Below are 19,590 nucleotides of genomic sequence, written 5' to 3' on the forward strand. Positions count from 1 at the left end.
AAGGCATGGAAGTACGGAAATGGACTACAACGTTGCTTTTATCCCATTGGTGAAAGAAAAACAAGACGACGCGTTGGCCTCTCTGAATGGCTGCTTCTCGGGGTCAAAGTGAAGTGCCGCACTAACGCTGACGTCGACTTCCATCCATTGCTACATAATGGCCGCGTCGATAGACATGCCGACGAAACGGACCGCTTTTAGATTGTCGTCAAAAACACGGATGATTAACAGTAGGCCCACCATTTTGGAAAGCATTGTTGTGACACTGTTTTCGCTAGCCTCCTTGTTGCACTGTGCTGCGGCCGACGGCAAGACGCTGGTCCTGCTGGACAACGTCAACATCAGGGACACACATTCAATCTTCTTCCGCAGTCTGTCAGGTGAGCGTCTACGATGCATTCTTATTGCATACTTTTGTAAATATTCGGAGTGATTTTTCGGGAGTAGTTATCTCTGGTTTGATTCACAAGCTGCAGAAACGATTGCTAACATTAGCCTAGCTTCGCTAACGTTCTCACCTCTGAAAATTGGCTCACTATATCTGCTCTAATTGTTGAGCAATATTTTCAAACCACGAATTAGAATTCAAACCATCTCGTTCCCCATAACACAATTTTGGGAATATTTTTTAATTTTGTGGACTTTTTAGCACAATCAGCAGTCAAATGAAACTGTTGCCTACTCCGGCGCGCCTTAATTGCGTCATTGTTGGCGCATAATTATGACACGCGAGTCTATTAAAACAAGTGAATAAGTATTGATCTTCTTTGATTGTGTATTAATTGTATTTATTTGACGATTCATCTACTTAGTTGTTTTGGGACTGTGTAGTTCATATCCTGCATAGACTTTACTGGTACTTTGTAAGTGTTATCAGTTTAATATTCTTTTTAAATATATATGATGTAGTTTTTTTATGCAAATGTTATCAAGCATTAACCTTTGTGGCACCGTATGTGACCGTCTGTAGGAGGGAGTTGACGTATAGTCTAATGTGGTTATTTGACTGTGTAGACAATGTAATAATAATAATAATAATAATAATAATAATAATAATAATAATAATAATATTCCCTTTATTAGTCCCACAATGGGGAAATTCGAGATTCGAACCCAGGCCTCCTGGGGAGACTGGGCCCTGAACGCGGCGCCTTAGACCACTCGGCCATCCTGGCAGCGTGTGACTAGTCATGTGACCGTCCAAGCACATTAATGTTGATGTTTTTCCCGCTATCACTTTTCAGATCGTGGTTTTGAGCTTACATTCAAGACCGCCGACGACCCATCACTTTCTCTTATCAAATATGGCCAGTTCCTGTATGACCATCTCATCATCTTTTCACCGTCTGTTGAAGGTACATTTCTTGCACTTTTTTTGTATTTCTGCGTCACAATTTCTGTTCTTTTCCGAAGCTTTCTCTTTGTCATTTACAGACTTTGGAGGAAATATCAATGTGGAGACCATCACATCCTTCATTGATGGTGGAGGAAATGTCTTGGTTGCTGCCAGTTCTGATATTGGTTAGTTGACATCTACCTGCTCTGACTTACATGAAATATTATTCAAAATGTTCAAATGTTATTTTCCCGCCCTCAGGTGACCCGCTGAGGGAGCTGGGAAGTGAGTGTGGCATCGAGTTTGATGAGGAGGGCACTGCCGTCATTGACCATCACAACTATGACAAGTCTGATCCAGGAGAGGTAATCTAATTGTACCAATGCCATGGCGCACTGTTCTTACTCACAAGATCATCTTTTTTTGCCCGCAGCACACTCTGATTGTTGCTGACCCAGAGAACCTGCTAAAAGCTCCAACCATTGTTGGCAAAGACACCCATAAACCAGTGCTGTTTAAGGGTGTTGGGTAAGTAAGACGTTATTGAAAGGGAAAGAATTTGATGTCACGATAATGTCCACTACACGAATAGGTGGCTTTGATGATACACTCAGTGTTTCCCAACCGTTTTTCGACCAACATGTCTTTCTCTTTTCAGCATGGTGGCCGACCCTGACAACCCTCTTGTTCTTGACATCCTCACTGGCTCGTCAGCGGCCTACTCGTTTTTCCCCGACAGACCCATTTCTCAGGTAACACGCTGTTGTGTATGGACGGTTTTAGTTTCTCACAGTTTCTGCTTATGGACTGAATAAAAGTTTGACTAACTTGTGCTTTTTTTTTTTTTTCTAGTACCCCCACGCTGTGGGCAAAAACACCCTCCTGATTGCCGGCCTGCAGGCCAGAAACAACGCCAGAGTGGTTTTCAGTGGCTCACTGGACTTTTTTAGTGACGCCTTTTTCACCTCTGACGTACAGAAAGTTGCACCTGGATCTCAGCTGTAAGTCCCATTTCACTGCATTTATTTTGGTCGTAGTTGTGTCACTCCAGCTTTGCTAAAGCAACGTTGTGATGTTCTTGTTCCTTGTAGACACGAGCAGACGGGCAACATGGAACTGGCTGAGGCTCTGTCACGCTGGGTGTTTAAAGAGGCCGGCGTCCTCAGGGTGGGTGAAGTTAGGCACCATCCCGTGGGAGAGATCATGCCCCCCGCAGCATACACCGTCACAGACCTTGTGGTGAGTTTCACAGTGGAGCCGTGCTGGGCCATATGGAGGGGAAAAAAATCATCACGATAGAGGCTATTTTATATCACAGTAAAGACATAACACAATTTATTTTCTGGTCATCAATCAAAAAAATATATATAACACATTAGTGATGAGGAAATGAAGCTTCAAATTTGCTTATGAACCAGTGATATTTTTGACTCCTTGGTTCAGATAAAAAAATTAAAAAAAAACAACAACCTTGAGCCTGAAGATCAGTGATGTCAAACTAAAATACACAGTGGGCCAAAAAGTAAAACTTGAACAAAGCTGCGGGCCAGCATTTAATTTTAAAAAAAATTATAAATGCTGATTTTTTTTTTTTTTTTTTATTAAAAGTGGTTTTATTAATGCAATACAATGTTTAGTTTTTAAAATTACTATTATCGTTTTGAATATTACTATTATCATTTTTAATGTTAATATTATTACATAGAATGTAAAATGGCATAGTAGTCATTTGGTATAGCCTCGCAGGCTGAATATAATTAAACTGTGGGCCAAATTTGGCCCGCGGGCCAGAGTTAGACACCTATGCTAAAGCTGAACAGAGACTGCCATCAAGAGGAGTCCAAAAATTTTGCGAAACTGTACCGTGAAAGCAAATCACATTTGTAACAGTATAAGCTTTCAATTTACTATATGCATCCGTTTGCTGAATCACATATCTTCAATATTAATATACTTTTAATCTAAGCCATTCCTCCCGACTAACGGGATGCCGGAACATTTCCTGGATAGTTGTTTGTTTTATGAGACAACATTCAAAATGCGTAAAAGTGGGTGTCAAGTGGCTGTAATTCTCTAAATCATTTGCAGTATTTGACAAAATCATTGAGACAGGTTTCAAAAGGTGAAAAAAAAGCACAATATGCCAGCTAATAATGGAAAATGTGTTGCACATGCAGGAGTACAGCATTGTCATTGAGATGCTTTCTGAGGGCCGTTGGGTTCCTTTCGACGGTGACGATATTCAACTGGAATTTGTGAGAATCGACCCCTTCGTCAGGACTTACCTTAAGAAAGCTGGTATGGAGTCATGCACCATCGCTGCTTGTATCCGCTTTGAATCTTAACATGTGGCATTGGAATGTTTTCATTCATTAGAAGACGGCGAATACAGGGTCCAGTTCAAGTTGCCCGACGTCTATGGAGTTTTCCAATTCAAGGTGGACTACAACCGACTGGGATACACGCACCTGTACTCCTCCACTCAGGCGAGTTTCTCTTTAAAATCGGAATCTTGCGACTTTTAGGAAAGGAAAAAACCCTGAGAGAATAAAACGTATCATATGTTTGTCATCACAGGTGTCAGTCCGTCCCCTGCAGCACACCCAGTATGAGCGCTTCATCCCCTCGGCCTTCCCGTACTACGCCAGCGTCTTCTCCATGATGTCTGGACTCTTTGTTTTCAGCATTGTGTTCCTGCACATGAAAGAGAAGGAAAAGTCTGACTGATTCGGAGGAAAGCGGGGAACAGGAAATGAAACAAGTGAACTTTAAAAGCAACTCTAAATTGAATCCGTTTGTTGGGGTCCAATCCCACTCAAGTAAGTTGGTGGATGTTTTAATGGAGGTGTTTAGGCTTTCTTTTACGCTTCAAGGCCTGTGAAAAATCTGAAATCGGTTCATTTCTTTTACACTTTAAGGCCTGTGAAAAAAATCTGAATTTTGGGAATGTTACTAGGTTGTGAAACGTTTTCTGTAATGATGAAGCGACAAATGAATTATGAGGTGTATTGAACCTTGTTTCACAATGTGGTAGCCACATGCACTGAACAAAATTGGAAGACTTTTTTTTTTTTTTAACAAATAAATAAAATACTGACATTCCACATGGACTGTATAGCCAAGATAGTTTTTTTTCTCTGATCTTTGTAACAAATATCAGTTTAAGCAATGTACAACCTCAGTAAATAATCCCACTCAGTCTAATGCTCTTCCCAAGCCTTCTCTGCCATGCTATCATACACTCGTTTCAGGCTTCTTTAGAATTCTCCATCCATTATGATGTCATACATCACACGGGTCCATTTTGTTACACTGTGGCCTTTAGCTTTGTGATGCTGGGGGTTGAGAGAATCATAGGAGCCAGATTGTGTGAGTTGGGAAGTTGTTCCAGCTCTGTAATGTTCTTTTCGGCCAGAACGCGTCAAGTGCCGATGGGATTGTGAGCAGGCGTGTTGCATCTCTTACCTCTTCTCACGCACTGAATGAAGCGAAAGCCGCATGATGACTTGGTTGGTTGTCTGGGCTGCACTGAAGGGGAAAACGTACTTTGGGTTTGAAATAGATTTAATTTGTCCTGGAACTTCTGGATACACCTCATCTTATAAAACATGTTTTAGGAATAGACTAATCCTTCACAAGCAGGTGGTTACTATAAGTGTCTAATTAAGACATTTTTAAAATGGATGACTTCAAATAAAATAAGGCAAAACTGAAAACATTTCTTCCATTTTGTCAGACTATTAACATATTTTTCTGAGTAATATTGAACAATCAGGAGTTACCTCAATTCAACCTTTGGATTACCTTGATCGGGATGATTAAAAATCTATATTGTCAGAAAAAATGGCAACGTCGTCTACTAAGTTATTTTGTGGGCGGCGCTATTTTTTGAGGGGGGTGTGACATGCACAGTGACGTCACGTTTCCTCAGACGTATCATGAATGCGGCGCAGAAAGTTAGCATAAGTTAGCCACCCCTGGCAACAATGTGTCTAACTAGGCGAACAATAAACCGAAAAGGAACTGCGTGATAGATGCTAAGGAGTCACATTTACTGACATAATAGTAAAATGCGATTATCCGTGTTTTCTTTCCAGCTACCTTAAGTGTCTTTGTTAGCTAACTATCGCAAGACGAAATCATTCCGGTATTGTTCATCTCGTCTGGTTGACTGACCGTGTTTAACAAACCCGACAATACTTTTGTGATATTTTTTTTTTTTTTTTTTTTTACAAAACTGGAGCCGGTAAATTAGCGAGCTACGGCGCTGTTAGCTTTAGCAAATCTAGCAGCGCAGGAGCCAGCTCGAGTCAGCTGACAGGCTTCAGTCTGCTGCTGTCAACAAGAGAACCGCGCGCGATGGATCAACTCAAAGTCAAAGACCGCATTCTGGAAAACATTTCCTTGTCCGTCAAGAAGGTGAGATTCCATGACGTACTTGGCGATTTTGAACTCGCTAACGTTATTGGATGCAAACTGGCTTGCGCTCATCCAGAACCCTTTTGGCTAATGTTTACACACGATAACTTTCTGTCATTTCAAATTCTACAATAGCTAGACAACATGTCTTAGTAAGTCACGATGACCGCATCGAGGCACTGCGGCATACTGGCAGTGTTTCTCTGGATGGGAACGTGAGCACATTGCAGGGGGTTGGGGGTACATGGGAACATTTAATAATTCATTTCCCAGAGCCATAAACAGTGGCAGAATTCGCTCCAAAATCACAACAGTCGCGTACCATTTAAGTATTCCATGAAAGCTTAGATGAGAGATGAGAAAAAGGCACTGCTACAGTGGGCCTGAATATTTTTGATGTTCAGTGTTTTGTTCCTGATATTTAAAGTTAAGATGCTTTATTAATGAGGATCTATTCAAAGGAGCTCCTTTTTGGTGTTGAATGTTGTGAGTTATATATAACGGACAGTTTTTGTTTTATTTAATTTGGATTATTTTCAAAGCATTGTATGTTTTTTTTGGGGTTAAAAAGACATTGCCTGAGAAATGTTAACATTAAAGGGGCTGTGTAGAATGTTTAGATTTTTCGAAGTTCATTTTAAAAACTATTAATATCAGTAATATGCAAAAAAAAAAATTACTCTAACTCATCAACGTACATTTTTTGATATAATCGCAGATCTAATAATCACAATTATATTTCATGGGCGGCAGCTCACCGCACAAGACGCTGACATTTCTCTTCGCCATGTTTCTGCTTCGGAGACACGAAGGAGACTATCACCCGATCACAAATTTGCTGGAATAATATTATTGCATGTTTAACAAATGCAATTGTTTCATCAATTGAGGGAATACCGGAAGTCGTTTCTGATGACATCTTGCTTGCACCTCTGCTGAAGAAATTGCTGGTAAGCTTGCAAATTGTGGGCTCACTGAGGCACTGTAGTGCACTTGCTTCAAAACGCACAAATTTAGGTAATTGCATTCTATTAGTTTACCACTAGATGCCACTAAATTCTACACACTGTACCTTTAAGAAAACAATTTTCACTTAATAATGAGTTATGCTATTTTCCACTTTTGAAGAATTATCATCACAGATGTGTGATGGGGTACATGGTATGGCGAAAAGGCCCGGTTACAATTTTGGAAACCACTCCAGTATTAGGCTAAACAGGATAACATGCCACGTAGTAATATGTTTGTAGATAATTATATTCTAGCTTTAGTGCCTTGCGACCCTGTGTGTCAATATTTGATAGCTATTCATTCGATACACTTGAAACACGGATGACTTATATAGCACAACGAGCGTAGCACAATATTATACATGTACTATGACAGCGGCCATAGGAAACATGAATTGTCTTAGAGCAGAAATTATGAAAATATTGAGTCCGGTGAATGTCCAGTGGAGAAAACAAAACAAAAACAAGCATTGCTTGAATACGCCATCAATTTAAGAGCACAATAGTCTTACTCGTCGCTCTTGTGAAACCCTCAAATGGAGTAATCGATCGGCAGTGTGTATGCCCTATTTAGAATTGCCATCATAATACAACATATTGTGGAAACGAATATAATTGTACTTTGTTTACTCCTACTCATGACTTAAGAGGAAGGGTGATGAATGAAACGATGGCTTTGTGTCAGTAAAGTTGAAAATCTTATTTATATTCTACGATGCTTTGTACAGCCCACTATCTCATCACTAACCGGTTTTATTACATCCGAGTTCTGTTCATGTAAGCGTGTCACATCCAGTAAAGCTTGAATTATGTTTATTTATTTATTTATTCGTTTATTTGTTTATTTATTTATTTAATGAGGATTTAAAACAAAAACTGGGCAGTAGTTCTTAATGTAAAAGCACAAATAAAATCTGAGGGAGTAAATTAGCTATTACTGCCGCTACCTCTACCTGCCTAACATTCAACTCAACTTTATTTATAGAGCACTTTAAAAAAAAAAAAAAAAAAAAAAAAGCGCAGTACTTGGAGCAAAAATCAGTCATACAACAACAAAGTGAGTTCAAACAATCTATTAATAACATTGCACATCATCAGGCACTACGTTCAATTCACGTTTGTCCAAAATATGAACGAGTCCATGAACTTTCATTCATTGAACTTAATCAGATAAAACACTGCCTCAAATCAATATTGCTGAGTCGGACATCACTTATCTTTAGTTCTGTCAAATATGTTTTGCCTCCACTTTGGTCTCGAATCATCAATTTCTACTTCTTGGATCGGAATTCTTCCCGAACTTGTAATGTTGTTATGGTGCAGCAGTGTTGCGTTAGGGATTAGTTAGCAAACGCAACAAATTCAGATTAGACCCCAAATGCCTCTCTATTTCTTCCCTTTCACATACAAATTCATTTTGTCAGCCAATACACATCAATTATATTTTTCTTTTTTGAGTTTTCTTCAATTCTTCATTTGCAAAATAACACTCTTGCACCTTCAATCGAAAAGTTAGTCAACATCGGTGTCTTCATGTTGTGTTTCCACAGTTGCAGAGTTACTTTGCGGCCTGTGAAGATGAGACTCCGGCCATCCGGAACCACGACCGTGTTCTGCAGCGGCTCTGCGAGCACCTTGACCATGCGCTACTGTACGGGTAAGAAAGCTGTCATATTTCTATGACGGTGTAATGAAATGATCAGAGGTGGGCATACAGTATTAGTAAATTTCGCTGGTGCGTCATCCGGCCTGCGTAACAGTCCGTTATTTGTCAGTCCATGAACCAACCTCTAAGCGTCACTTGGTCAGTCAGTCGATCCGTTTGCCAGTCTAATGAACTGGTGGCTGCCTGTGGTTGTCTGCAGCTGTTTAGCTCCTAAAATGCTAAACATTTGAATTTAAGAACTAAAATGGCTTACCTTAACCAGAATAAAATAAATAAAATCCAATCCAATCCAAGTAGCACAGTCCAACTACTGTTCATAAATACTGCGCTGCTTCTTTTTCTTCTTCTTGGTTCTTGAGCTGCAGCTCTTTGCTACGTACTGCCACCTACTGTAAAAGAAGTGTAAAGCGTTTGCATTTAGTCAATGCCCGGCGATCAAACACGAGTCTTGAATGTGAATAATTTCACCAAGACTTAATAGAAAACATCAACCATAAAGGTTTATATGCAAGCAAATACACATAAATAAAATATGAGACTAAAAAAAGCTAGCATTATAAATTTGCGTTGTCACACTCTCACAAAGAAACACAGGAGACAATCGTGTTTCTGTTAATCGTCACAAAACCGGCGTCCGTCCGTTGTCAGCAAAACGGACCAGTGCCTCAATCTGATGTCCACCTCTAAGAATGACCTTTTCTCCACGGCAGGCTGCAGGATATCTCCTCGGGTTACTGGGTTCTTGTCCTTCACTTCACAAGACGAGAGGCTGTTCGCCAGATCGACGAGCTTCAGCACATAGCAACTAACCTGGGTCGAAGTGAGTCACACTTGCGTCCTCACACATTGTCGTGTGTGTGTGAGAGCTTCAAGAAGGTTTACGCTGACTGTGCTCCTAGGTCGGGCATGGTTATACCTGGCGTTGAGCGAGAGCTCTTTAGAAAGCTACCTACGCCTCTTCCAGGAGAACCAAGGACTGCTACAGAAGTACTACTTCAAGTAAGTAATTTAACTCTTATGGCATCTAAGGGATATTTTGTGCTGTGCATTTGTTTTCTCCAAGCCTTTTTAGCAGTGTTGAATGAATAGTCACGATTGAAAATGCAATTTTTGATTTCTCACACAATCCGTTTTGTTAAGATGTCAATTTGGATTACAGTAAACCCGCATTTATGACAGCATATCCAGGGGTGGGCAAACTTTTAGATTGGCAGGGGGGCTGGACCAGGAGCAGAAGGATGGAGTGTTTTGGTGATCTCACCTCATCGGTGAAAAAAATTACATTTAATTTGAAATGAAAGCGAACAAAACAATTACAACAATATATATATGTCTTTGAAAAACCACAGTATTTAGAAAATAAAACATTAACAAGGTTTATTCATTTAATGTTTCGGCGGGCCGGATTAAAACCTTTAGCGGGCCGCATGTGGCCCCCGGGCCGTAGTTTTCCCACACCTCGCATATACGGTCCCGAGCCACCTGTTATGGAGAGAACAACTAAAAAGCGCAGTGTGCCAAGTGGCTGCTATATTTGTGGAATTCTCTCAAAACATCGAATGAGCACTTTAAACGGCTCTAAAAATCCTCCTAACATTGCGTTGATGAAAAACAATTGCTTCATGATTAGTTTTCCAGTTGCGTTATTCCGGTTGAGTTTTTAGGGCAAGTGATGTCGTTTGAAACATCACAGTAATTTTGACGCATCAAACTGGAGAAGCCTTTGGAATTTCGCCCCTCATGAGCTTATTGTTGGATTTTTTTCTCTTTTTTATTTTTAACTAAAACTTGTCAGCCAATTAGAGAACAGTTTTTCTGAGTTGCGCAAATGAATCAAAAAGGACCAAAGAGATGTTTTGAGAAATAATCGAGTTAGACAGTTTTACTCAATTTGAAGGCATTTTTGATCCGATTTTCTGTTGGCGATATCACAAACAAAAGGCACTCTTCATTAGATTGTCAAAATTCTTGGTGTGTTGAAGTTGCCGTAGCAACTGCACTCTGCATTTTGATGGTCTGTCATTTTTGGGAAAGATCACGTTGGGAATAAAACTCTCTCACATGCTGTGGACATATTTGAATTTAAGACACAGTTAAACTTTTCAAGAACATTGTAAATGTATTTTAACTCACAACAAACTTCAAATGTCTAAAAAATACTGTAGCATTTTTCAAAATATTTGCTCATTTTGTCCTGCAAAGGTGACTTGCAACATAAAATACAAACATTACTTCTGATGTTGTATGATTTGTGCGTGTTTTGTGCGCAACTTTGTAAGTCGATTTCTGCATTATAAACTGACAACAAAGAAGAATTTAAGTTCAAATGTTCTGATGGAAGCTGCGATCCATGAATAATATTTATTTGTTGTTGTAGGAATGCGCTGGTCTGCAGTCATGACCACCTGACACTTTTCCTCACGCTGGTAGCCGGATTGGAGTTCATTCGTTTCGATCTGGAACTGGTCCGCATCTCTTTTACACTTTTCCTTCCCAAACGAACCGTTTGACGCGCCGCTAACCTCCGCATGTGATGCTCCAGGATGCGCCCTATTTGGACGTGGCCGCCTACATGCCTGAATACTACAAACCGCACAACCTTTTGGACTTTGAGGAAAGGCTGCCCAGCTCGGACAGTTTATCTTTGAACTCCTTCACCTCCCTGACGTCCACCAACCTGGAGTGGGACGACAGTGCCATCGCCCCCTCAAGTGAAGGTGAGCTCAACATCATCTGAAAGTGTAACACCAACCTGAATTTACATTTTGAGATTTGGAGTTAGTAATCGACAGCTGAAGTGAACGTGGCACATCACTCTTGTTGACGATTTACAAGTCTACAGTTCTAGTTTCCACTTTTCTATTTACTCTCCCTCCATTGATTCATTTTCTTCCCCGCATGCCATAATTCATATTTTAATTTAGCATAAAGCTCTCTCTAATGTTTCTTGTTATCCCTCCCTTTTTTTTTTTTTTAGATTATGATTTCGGTGACATCTTCCCCGTGTTGCAGGCAATGCCAAGTGCAGACTGGGAAGGTGGGACATTGGTTAAACTTTTCCTCCCTGCCAATCCAGGCCCTTCCAATTTCCTTTTGTCATCGCATTGTGTTTTCCGCAGTTTTGCTTCATGTATGTTGTGTGCTCGCCGCATAGCTTTGCCATGATTTTCGGCAAAATGGGTTTTGTCTTGTGAAAAATCAGCATTGTTCTTAGTCAAGTGGAGTTCCTGTGAAGGCAAATTCACTTTTGGTGCTTGAGTGTGTGTGTGTGTGTGTGTATTTGGTCAACAGAAATGGCTTGCTCGTGGCCTTTTGCATAACCGCAGCAACTCCTTTGATAAACATTGCAAGATACTGTAGCACAGTGTGTACACAGTAATTATAGTCTTATCAAAACACAGCTTTTGTGTCGCTCAATCTTTTGAACATTTTTTTGGTGTTAAAATGTGGGCTACTTTTCAGAGTGAAACAAATGCTTAGATTTTCTTTGCAAAATGTGCACTAGTTTTCATGGATACAGTACGATATTAATGACTCACAGGTTCTTTGAGATAACCATTATTGGGCCTTTATTTGTGCTTTTGCGGTGACTTGCAAGCAGAAACTTCAGATATTAGCTGTGCATGGTGGCAGAAAAGACAACTTGCTTCATAGTAATCAGCAACTTGTGACCAATTCTTCAAAATAGGCTTCAAGTTCTATCGAGGTTTAATTTTACTATCAAATTAAAATTTGAATTACACTTTGTGTGTTTAAAAAAATAAAAAAATAAATTTTTGGAAATATTTGGAAAGTTAATGCTAACACGTAATGGAAAATGACATAGATGGTCTTTTTTTATGGGCTGGTGAAATGGATTAATGGCACTTCCATTCATTTCAATCGGGAAAGTTGATTTGCAACATAAGTGTTTTTTTTTTTTGCGTTACTACCCATGTGGTCTCGGAACAAATTAAACCATTGTTAACATTTAAATCATTCAATACATTGAATTGATTGCTTGGCTGATATTTGTTATTTTATGCATGAAACTCATGTGGGACGTCATCCTAATCCTCCTTTTTCTTTAACACAGTGAGACGAGTACGGCTGTTGTCACTGTTCCCGTCTGTTTTCTTCTTGCCTTGTGATATGTGACATTGGCCTAGAGTCTGATCAGAGGTTGGAATAAACAAATGTCCATCCATACATTTAAAAAAAAAAAAAAAATGTTTTTACCGCTTATCATCGATCTGGAGCTCATCTCGGCTAACTTTGGGTGAGAGGTGAAGTAGCCAGCCAATGGCAGGTCACACATAGACGAACAACCATTCTCACAATTTAGAGTCTTCAATGAACCCAAAGTGCACGATTTGGAAATGTGGGAGGAATCTGGAATACCCCAAGAAATTCCTTGCTCTCACAATGAGCAACATACAAACTTTGAACCTTGAAATTCAAAACTTAGAGGCACATGCGCAAACCTCTCTAATAATTACAAATATCTTCAATACTCTACTGAAGCTGCTAACATTTTTTATACCAGCTAAATGCGTTGGATTTGTTAGACTAGATTGCATGGTTTCATTGATGAAGCATATTATGCTCGTAAAAGACTCCACCCCTAAAAAAAAAAAAGCCCATAAATGCCACAAGGTGGCAGCAAAAAACTACTTTTGGCGAATTGGAGCTCTTCAACTGAAATCAGTGCTTGACGATCGTGAATATGTCGGGATGTTAGTGTAGTCCTTGTACAGAAATACTCAGACTAGGCCTGTGCCACATCTTTCTGTTTACTACCACTACTTGATGGCTTCCTCTATTGTCTTGCTGATGAACATCACGAATGGCGCAAGCTCTAATTCATGTTGTGTGGAGTGGGGATGTAGAAATACACATGAAATCTGTTGAAGTTAAGATAATCATTAATAACACTGGTCAATGGCAAATTTTAATCATAGATGGCTTTATGTGTCCCAAATTGTATTTTTGACGACAATTTAAAAAAAAAAATAAAAAAATGTCTTTACATTTTTCTAGCACATTGGGTCTCATTTGTGGTTTTAAGTTGACCTATTGGATTTTTACCAAGTGTTGTAATTTATAGTTGTGACATTTCAGAAGAAAATAACTTAACCCTTAATTTCTAAATTTTATAAATATATTTATATATTACACATTATTGTTAAGATGTTATTATTCTTGTGGAAAAACTGATATGCTAAAGAAAGGGCAGATTCGGAATCAGTGTAAAAAAAAAAAAAAAAATCCAGAAAATTGGAATTACCAGTACATCTCTTATTAAAAAAATAATATATGTATATACTGTAGTAAAACTTTGTTGACCAGTGTAATCGGTAGTTCTGATTGTGGTACAATGTTGTATAAAGATATGTTATGTATTTCTACAACTCCAAAAGCAAATATGTAAGCTGTTTCTTGTCCTCACACAATGTCTTGATGTCACATTCCACAAAAGAAGGTGACCTGACCGACCAGGCCAGCTGTCCGAGGTCCAGTGGTTCTGATCCTCTGACAGTCATCAGCGACTCAGTGGTCCTACCTGCCGCAAATGGCAAGGCGAAGGTGGTCGCTCGCCTGTCGCCGCCCAGTCCCACATCCAGACTCAACCCTTTTAGTCATGACTCGGACACCAACACCTCGGCTGACGTCACGCCGGTTCATGTGGCCGCCTGTCACATCGCTTGCGCTGGAGACGACGCAGAGAGCACCAACAACGAGCTGGAAGTCATTCGGTAAAGTAGAACTGAAAACTGATGGACATCTCCATCAAGTATGTTTTTCTGCTTTTCTGTGAAATTCAAGCATCTTCATAAAATTTGCTTAAAATATTAGCATCAAAGTCACTGTCCTGCTTGACATTCCTTTTCGCCAATGGCATATTTAATCTGCTTTTTGGTCAGAAGCCAGTGTTTGGGTAAAACAAAAATTCTGTAAGTAGGGTTCTATGAATCCCGAATGACCGCCAGTGCGTCACGTTCACGCGAGAAGATTCCGTAGGACACCAGACGTTATACACGTCATGGGTCATCCAGGGATCGCAGGTGACATGCATGCGCGAAGGGAACGCTCAGTGAAGGCAGTCATGAAGGATGAAATAGAACTCGCTCGTGGTCTACTGCTGGTTATTAAAGCACTGAAAAAAAAGCTGGTGAAAGAAGAGTCTACTCTTTCTTTTGGTTGCTATATTGTCACAGAACAACGTAAGTCTTGAAAAATCTGAGAAGATCCTCGAAAACGGCTCGCAGTATGGGGGAACTCGGCCGTGAGTCAGTTGTCTATTGACTCAATTAAAATGTATTGCACACTAAAGATAGATAAAAATTCAAAGTTATTCAATGTTGGAATACAAACCGTCAGCTAAACGCTGACAAACTCAAATCTTTCAAAGCCGTTACGACGCGGGACTATAAAATAATTATATACAGTAACAATTCATTCAATATAGAAATAATTCATTAAATACCGAAATAATTCACCAAATACAGAAATAATTATATTGATTTTTTTACATATAATCATTGATAATTTAATTAATGTCATTTATTTATTTAATTCCACATTTAATTGAATTTAATTGAACCATTTAATTGATTAATGACAATTTTAATTAAACATCTCATGGTGTATTTATTTATTTAATTTTGTCACTTTCAGTCCTCCACAAAATCACTTTTATCACACTTTGATAATCAATGCCGAGATGTCTAAATGAACAACTTTTCCCTCAGGATGGCAAGACGAAGAAAAGCTAGCAAAAAACGACGTGGAAAGAGCTCCACTGATTCCATCAGCAGCATCCATAACTCCTTATCGTCTGAGCACATGGAAATGGGCAGCAGCTTACCTAACGGGGAGGATTCCGATTCTTTGAACTGCACCGTAATCCACCTTGATCGGGCGGGAACAGAGGCGGCCGAGAAATGCGATGAGGACGGCGTGGAGGCCCTCCTCAGGCTTCCTGAGATGACCGACACCTCCATGGATAGTGTCGGCCAACCCCTCCGGGATGTCATGGACAGACTTAACGAGGAGGTCTGGGACCCGCCCAAGTACGAGGAGGCTCCCGAGCCTCCTGCGCAGCAGCCCTTTCGAGAGGATGCCGGGGGGGAGCCTCCTGACCGGGACTCAAGTCCAGACGTCCCGCAGGCCGCTCAAAACGTACTCTGCCTTACCCCCGACGATCCAGACTCTTATACCTCAGGTGGTGGGCACCATGACCCTACAGAGCATCGCCAGTCACAGATACTTTCAGGTGGCCATGAAGATCAAGGAGAGGCAACAGAACCGGCAGGACGGGAACCCGACATGAAGAACGAGGAGGAATCGGATGGGTGTAAAATGACCACTGTGCAAGAGGAGCAGCTTAGTCCTCCTGAAAGTTCTCATCCTGCTGAATTTAAGTAAGGACACAATCTGTTCTTGGTTTTCTAAATACGCAACATGTGTTTCACGTTCACTTTTTGTGTTTTAGGGTGGACAACAACCACTTACTACTCCTCATGATCCATGTATTCAGAGAGAATGAGGAGCAACTCTTCAGGGTGATCACCTTTTAATATTGTAGGCAGTGGCACCTTGAGATCGGAGTTTCCGGACTAAAAACGCTCATATCTCAAATCATCTTCCCCTGTTGAAATCATTTGAAATGACAAAGTGCAATTAGTCCGTTCCCAGCTTTCCAAAACACGCAGTTTGTCCTCTGGGCCTATTGGCATCTGGCAAACAAGCTAAATGACTCATTACTGCCACCATCTGATATTTTCTTTCCACTGCAGCGAAGCAAATGTAATTTGATGGTTATCATGAGCTGTGCTGCCACCATTGACCTCCTTGTATCTCGAAGAATTGGCACTTGTATCACAAGGCACCACTGCATACTGATTGTACAAATATATTGGCAAAGTTCTGGCACGTTAAAGTAGCTTAATTTGTTTGTTTGAGCTGGTCATTCGTTTGCAGATGCTGATTTTCACAAAACTACAATGTAATTACAATGCAGTCCAGTGTCACAACATTCCATCGCGTGTTCGTAGATGGTGAGGATGAGTACGGGCCATATGGAAGGGGACCTGCAGCCTCTTTACCTGCTGCTGACCGACTGTTACATCTACCTGCTGAGGAAAGGTCTGTGAGTCAGCGAGGAAATGTTGCACTTTGGAGACATAACAGCCAATTTTTCTGTGATCCACCCGAGTATGTGTGTTGACGTCTGAGGTGTTTTACGCACTACCTTTTTGTTGTTGAGCATTTAGGGCAGCTCTCATTCCACCTATGTAGGATGAAATTAATTTATGGCTGTGTCGCATCAGCGACAGCCAATCCGGATTGAGAACTCATTTACTACGTCACACGCATGCGCAACGAACACACAGACTTAGCCAAATAATATTTTATTTTTTTTTTTTTTTTAAATGCGCACATATAATGCATGAGCTGAAATAAAAACAACGCGGGACAAAAATATCATTGCAGTCTTTGGAAAGGAGAGGTATACAACAAAGCCAGCTTCTACTCTTATTCCTCTTCTAGGAATTTTGTTTTTTTCATGTTGATGTTGATTCCACAAAGTTTATTGAAAATCTTTTGTGTGTGTGTGTTTTAAAGTGTGGTGAAACTTTGTATTATTCTGCACAGGTGCAGCAGAGAAGCCTTACACGGTGGAAGATGCTGTTTCTTACAATGAGCTTGATTATCTCTCAGTAAGATCTTTTCCACGTCTTTCTATCTCTATGTCAGTCTCTCCCTGGAGTTATCGGTTCCTGTCTTATCTTTATCTAGCTCAATCTCTCTCTGTCTACAGTGCGTATAAGAAGTCGACACACCACTGTTCAAATTTTGTGATGTAAAAAAGAATTGAGAGCAAAATCAGTCAAACTCCATTGAAAAAGAAATCGACGTCTATCTTTATGTGATCAATCTCTTCTGTCTGCTTAAAAGTTGGCATCTTTTCAGGTGGGCCTTGATCAACAGACAGTGAGCATAGTTTGCACTAATCGAAGGAGGAAGTTCCTGTTAGACACAGCCGATGCCTCCTTGACCCTGTGAGTGTGTTTCGACACGAGTCTCTTAACAATGCCGACTGCCCACAGTAATCTCATCAACCTTTTGCCCCCAGATGGTTCTTGTCGGTTCTTAAGACGGCCATGGTGAAGGGTTGCCGCGAGCCCCCATATCCTTCCGTCCTGACGGATGCCACCATGGAAAAACTTGCCCTCACCAAATTTGTCTCCCAGGAATCTCATTGTGAGGTGAAGACATGCTTATCGGCCAATTGCCTCTTGTTGTTTTAAAACAATGTTCCCGTCTTTTGAGCCAAAGCGCGTATTTGAAAGTAGAAAACTCTTTTAGCACACCATCAAACAAAAAAGTGGCACATTTACTCACGACTTTACCGACAAAGTACTTGGTGTGTAATCTGCTACTGTCTGTACTGTACTATTTTCCGACTTGAAATTAATTGTCGTGAACAGAGCTGGGCAGTCCGGACGCCCATTTTTGGGGCGCAGGGTGAGTTTGACAAATTTTAAAAAAGGGTTCAATTAACAAATGCCGGAGGTTGCTTTTATTCCGGCTCACTAATCGGCCCTCGTGCGTGTGACGAACCTACTCGCGAAATGCGCAAATGACAAAAATTGCCTCAGAACGCATCAAAAGCGCCACCGCCAACTTTTTGTGTAAGAAGAGACGTGAGACAGCAGTGTGCGTTCAAGCAAGCAATTTCTATGAATGAGGCCGGAGGGCGGGGCACTGACCGGCAAAAAGGGTCAAGTGCCCAGCTCTGGTAGTAAACATCTTTGAGCCCCAGTGGTCGGGAATCAGCGCTTAAACAAAAAGACTTGAGTCAGCGCTTCTTTGTCCCTCCAGGTTTCTGAAGTTTCAATTCATCTCTATTCACTGGTCCACTGGGAGGATCCCATGGATGCAACCTTGCCCAACTTGGTATTACCTTCCAGCGCTAAGGAAGGGCTGATGCAGTACCGGTCTGGCTCCACATACTTGGGCAAGGAGCTGTGGAAAAGCTGCTACCTCGTCCTCAGGTTCGTACACAAATCTGGTGTGTTTCCTTTTTGCTGCGTAATTTACGCACAATATACCGTTTGTAAAGCACTTACTGTAATGCGCTTTATGCTAAACTTTTCACATGAATCTGATAGTTTTGCCTTTTTTATATAAATGTATGTGGTATTTTCAGGATTCTAATTAGTTTGTCTTTTTCTAGCAATGGAATTCTGTACCTCTATGCAGAAAGGACTGATGTGACGCCTGTGCTCTCAGTCACTATGGGGTGAATTTTATTATTTTTTTTGAATTTTTTGTAATGCCACTGCAAAGGTTAAATGACGCTATTCACGTGTCCCTCCCTCTTATCTCAGGGGAGAATACTGCGGCGGGTGCCGCCGTTCAAACAGCGCCGAGCGTCCGCATGCCTTTCACGTCATCCTGACAGAGCGCCCCCCGCTGGAGCTCAGTGCCAACAACGAACAGGACATGGCTGACTGGATGCAACTGCTCTGCCAGTCTGTCTCCAAAGGAGTAAGGACTCAACCAAATGGTTTACCATTATTGTGTTCCTTTCCGTTGTGGACTGGGATTTGGCAGCAGCTTAGGCCATTTCAGAGAGCCTACAAAAAAAAAACAACGTAAATAGCTCTAAACACGATTAGGTGGCGGTTTCGCTGTATTTGAGCCAGAGTGCTCGGATGATTTATTTACAAGTTGCTCTCCTCCAGGTCATCCCCCAAGGTGCGGCCCCCACCCCATGTATCCCGTGTTGTCTGGTTGTGACGGACAGCAGGTTGCTGACTTGCCATCAGGACTGCCAGACAAGCTTCTTCCGCTCGCTGGGCAGCGTCGACATCTGCGACGTCGAGGCTGTCAGCCTGGAGGCTCACGTGGAGTACTGTGTCATTGTGAGCGAACTTGACGACGTCAAATGCTTTCAATATGTCCTCCCACAGGAGCTTTCATTCACCATCGCACATTTTCTGCTTGTTTTACGGACAGGAGTTTGCTGTGGACCGTGACCGCTTCCTTCCCCCGTGGGTTTTGTATTTCAGCGGGTGTGAAGAGAGAGACAGACTGCTGGAGGTGTTGGACAGCGCGTGGAGAAGCATCTTCCAGGTGGGTTAGAAAGCGCTTTTACTTGTATTTAATAT

At 41.1% G+C, this 19,590-nt stretch overlaps 2 protein-coding genes across 4 annotated transcripts in view; both read left to right on the forward strand.

Annotated features, from left to right (window-relative positions):
* Nucleotides 1-31: 31 nt before the first annotated feature.
* On the forward strand, nt 32-4,446 carry ddost (dolichyl-diphosphooligosaccharide--protein glycosyltransferase subunit (non-catalytic)). The gene is made up of 11 exons (XM_088290883.1): nt 32-380; nt 1,245-1,355; nt 1,435-1,521; nt 1,598-1,701; nt 1,770-1,864; nt 1,995-2,088; nt 2,189-2,337; nt 2,428-2,575; nt 3,514-3,634; nt 3,713-3,822; nt 3,914-4,446. The coding sequence occupies exons 1-11, from the start codon at nt 158-160 to the stop codon at nt 4,061-4,063; spliced, it is 1,392 nt and encodes a 463-aa protein (XP_088147009.1). The 5' UTR covers nt 32-157; the 3' UTR covers nt 4,064-4,446.
* A 1,046-nt stretch (nt 4,447-5,492) lies between these two features.
* Nucleotides 5,493-19,590, forward strand: part of plekhm2 (pleckstrin homology and RUN domain containing M2) — a 15,165-nt gene continuing 1,067 nt past the window's right edge. Inside the window, exons 1-19 of one of the 3 annotated variants that reach the window (XM_088290880.1) lie at nt 5,493-5,755; nt 8,316-8,422; nt 9,142-9,251; nt 9,331-9,430; nt 10,809-10,896; nt 10,974-11,148; nt 11,409-11,468; nt 13,890-14,166; nt 15,163-15,834; nt 15,906-15,975; nt 16,468-16,558; nt 17,069-17,133; nt 17,387-17,475; nt 17,550-17,682; nt 18,299-18,471; nt 18,654-18,719; nt 18,808-18,967; nt 19,165-19,344; nt 19,439-19,555. In XM_088290880.1, coding sequence (XP_088147006.1) covers nt 5,696-5,755; nt 8,316-8,422; nt 9,142-9,251; nt 9,331-9,430; nt 10,809-10,896; nt 10,974-11,148; nt 11,409-11,468; nt 13,890-14,166; nt 15,163-15,834; nt 15,906-15,975; nt 16,468-16,558; nt 17,069-17,133; nt 17,387-17,475; nt 17,550-17,682; nt 18,299-18,471; nt 18,654-18,719; nt 18,808-18,967; nt 19,165-19,344; nt 19,439-19,555 — 2,793 coding nt within the window. In that variant the 5' untranslated portion in view covers nt 5,493-5,695. The remainder of the gene's footprint in view (nt 5,756-8,315; nt 8,423-9,141; nt 9,252-9,330; nt 9,431-10,808; nt 10,897-10,973; nt 11,149-11,408; nt 11,469-13,889; nt 14,167-15,162; nt 15,835-15,905; nt 15,976-16,467; nt 16,559-17,068; nt 17,134-17,386; nt 17,476-17,549; nt 17,683-18,298; nt 18,472-18,653; nt 18,720-18,807; nt 18,968-19,164; nt 19,345-19,438; nt 19,556-19,590) is intronic. The other 2 variants (XM_088290881.1, XM_088290882.1) reach the window with 2 other exon arrangements.

Source organism: Idiotropiscis lumnitzeri, chromosome 3, assembly GCF_059441095.1.
Source record: "Idiotropiscis lumnitzeri isolate Australia: NSW breed Sydney's pygmy pipehorse chromosome 3, RoL_Ilum_1.0, whole genome shotgun sequence".
NCBI classification, from domain to species: Eukaryota; Metazoa; Chordata; class Actinopteri; order Syngnathiformes; family Syngnathidae; genus Idiotropiscis; species Idiotropiscis lumnitzeri.